The sequence below is a fragment of the Portunus trituberculatus genome, chromosome 1 (assembly GCF_017591435.1).
Source record: "Portunus trituberculatus isolate SZX2019 chromosome 1, ASM1759143v1, whole genome shotgun sequence".
Taxonomy (NCBI): Eukaryota; Metazoa; Arthropoda; class Malacostraca; order Decapoda; family Portunidae; genus Portunus; species Portunus trituberculatus.
The window spans coordinates 4,157,748-4,160,247 of record NC_059255.1 but is presented as its reverse complement, the minus strand read 5'-3'; the positions used below and the strand labels follow the sequence as shown (position 1 = coordinate 4,160,247).

The 2,500-nt window shown below is 39.0% G+C and overlaps 1 protein-coding gene across 1 annotated transcript in view; it reads right to left on the bottom strand.

The window, feature by feature from the left end:
* Positions 1–960: 960 nt before the first annotated feature.
* Positions 961–2,500, bottom strand: part of LOC123501296 (beclin-1-like protein B) — a 16,416-nt gene continuing 14,876 nt past the window's right edge. Inside the window, exon 3 of the mRNA XM_045250093.1 lies at positions 961–2,500. This exon is cut by the window's right edge and continues 300 nt beyond it. Coding sequence (XP_045106028.1) covers positions 1,981–2,500 — 520 coding nt within the window. The 3' untranslated portion in view covers positions 961–1,980.

Sequence of the window (2,500 nt, the reverse complement as noted above, 5' to 3'; positions counted from 1 at the left end):
AGGAAAAGATTATATATAATAGTAATAATAACAATACTAGTAATAATAATAATAATAATAATAATTAGGTTAGGATTACATAGATAAAAACCGTCTTTGTACATTTGTTTGTTTGTCTGTTTATAATTACGAGTATTTTTGTGTATGTAACTCTCTCTCTCTCTCTCTCTCTCTCTCTGGAAAAGTTAAATATAATCACAATCAAGAAATATGTATCTATTAATGGAATGTCTCTCTCTCTCTCTCTCTCTCTCTCTCTCAAATACACAAGTTTACCCTGTACATAGAAAACGGAGAAATAACATAATATAATGCCACTATATGTGTGTGTGTGTGTGTGTGTGTGTGTGTGTGTGTGTGTGTGTGTGTGTGTGTAGTGTAGTAGTAGTAGTAGTAGTAGTAGTAGTAGTAGTAGTAGTAGTAGTAGTAGTAGTAGTAGTAGTAGTAGTAGTAGTAGTAGTAGTAGTAGTAGTAGTAGTAGTAGTAGTAGTAGTAGTAGTAGTAGTAGTAGTAGTAGTAGTAGTAGTAAGAGAGTAGTAGTAGTAGTAGTAGTAGTAGTAGTAGTAGTAGTGTGTTTCACCGTTTGATCTGGTGCAGTGTGTGAGAGACAGCCAGACGTTACCCTACGGAGCGAGCTCAGAGCTCATTGTTTCCGATCTTGGGCTAGGCCTGAGACCAGGCACACACCACACACCGGGACAACAACCTCACAACTCCTCCATTTACATCCCCTACCTACTCACTGCTACCTCAACACTCAACACTCAACACTGAACACTGAACAGTGAACACTGAACAGTGAACAGTGAACACTGAACACTGAACAGTGAACAGTGAACAGGGGCTACACGTCAAAGGAGACACATCCAAATATCTCCATCCAGCCGGGGAATCGAACCCCGGTCCTCTGGCTTGTGTGTGTGTGTGTGTGTGTGTGTGTGTGTGTGTGTGTAGTATGCATATAAATAATAATAATAATAATAATAATAATAATAATAATAATAATAATAATAATAATAATAATAGTAGTTTGCACCTTCATGAGTTATTTGTAATTAAGTAATTGTTCTTAATTAACATAAGGCACTTCTCTCTCTCTCTCTCTCTCTCTCTCTCTCTCTCTCTCATAACAATAATAATAACATTGGCACTATTTGAGCAAAGCCATGTCTCTCTCTCTCTCTCTCTCTCTCTCTCTCTCTCTCTCTCTCTCTCTTTCAATGTAATATAAGACTACAATCTTTTAATATATATGGAAGTCTCTCTCTCTCTCTCTCTCTCTCTCTCTCTCTCTCTCTCTCTCTCTCTCTCTGTAATATGAAACTACAATCTTTCTATATGTATGGAAGTCTCTCTCTCTCTCTCTCTCTCTCTCTCTCTCTCTCTCTCTCTCTCTCTCTCTCTCTCATCCCGTTTTCTTACACAGCACAAGGTCACTTTTTGCCTCCCGTTTTCTGTGACAACCTCTTATTTTATGGACGGACTACGGTATATTTATAAACACATTCTTTACCATTTTCTTTTCATTTGTATTCACTCTGTCTCCTTATCCATCATTATTATTTCCCATTTTCTTTCTCTACATTTTCTTTTATCATTCGTTCTCCGTTTTCTATACACTATCCTTATGTATTCGCTCAAGACTCCACTAATTCTCGTTTTCTATCATTAATCGTCGTTTTCTATTCAATATTTCGCTCACAACCTTTCAAATTGACACAAATCCACTTTTTTTCCCACTCCTATCCTCCGTTTTCTTCCAATCACCGTTTTCTTTGATATTTTTAAGGGGTGTCTCATATAAACCTTAAAAAAAATTAATACTATTTACATATTTAACTATTTCATCTTCTATTAGTCATTGGTGATCTATTGGGGGAGGGGGGAGGGGGGAGGGCTGGAGGAGTGGTAGGAGTAGTAGTAGTAGTAGTAGTAGTAGTAGTAGTAGTAGTGGTTAATCTATTAGGTCGTGGAGATCTGTTAGGAGAGGGGGGAGGGGGTGGTAGAGCCGGTGGTAGTAGTAGTAGTAGTAGTAGTAGTAGGGATGTCTAAAGTAGGTGGTGATAGTGTAGCAGTAGTAGTAGTAGTAGTAGTACTCGTAGAAGTAGTAGTAGTAGCAGTAGCAGAGGTGGTATTGTCTGTGGTAGTAATAGTAGCAGTAGTAGTAGTAGCAGTAGTAGCAGCAGCATCAGTAGTAGTAGTAGTAATAGTAGTAGTAGTAGTATCTTTATCAGCACTTGTAGAAGCATTAGCATTCACGTCACCACTACCACTATCACCACCACCACCACCACCATCACCACCACTACCACTATTATTATTCTCATTTGTGTAGTTATTATTCACCACTTTGCTACCACCACCACCACCACCACCACCACCACCACCACCACCACTATTCTTACACGCTAACGAAAAATCCGCTAGGGGAAATAAATCCTCATACTTCGGGGGTGAATCCTGGGGTAGGGAGCAGTACTTGGGGGGCTCAGGGGTGCGT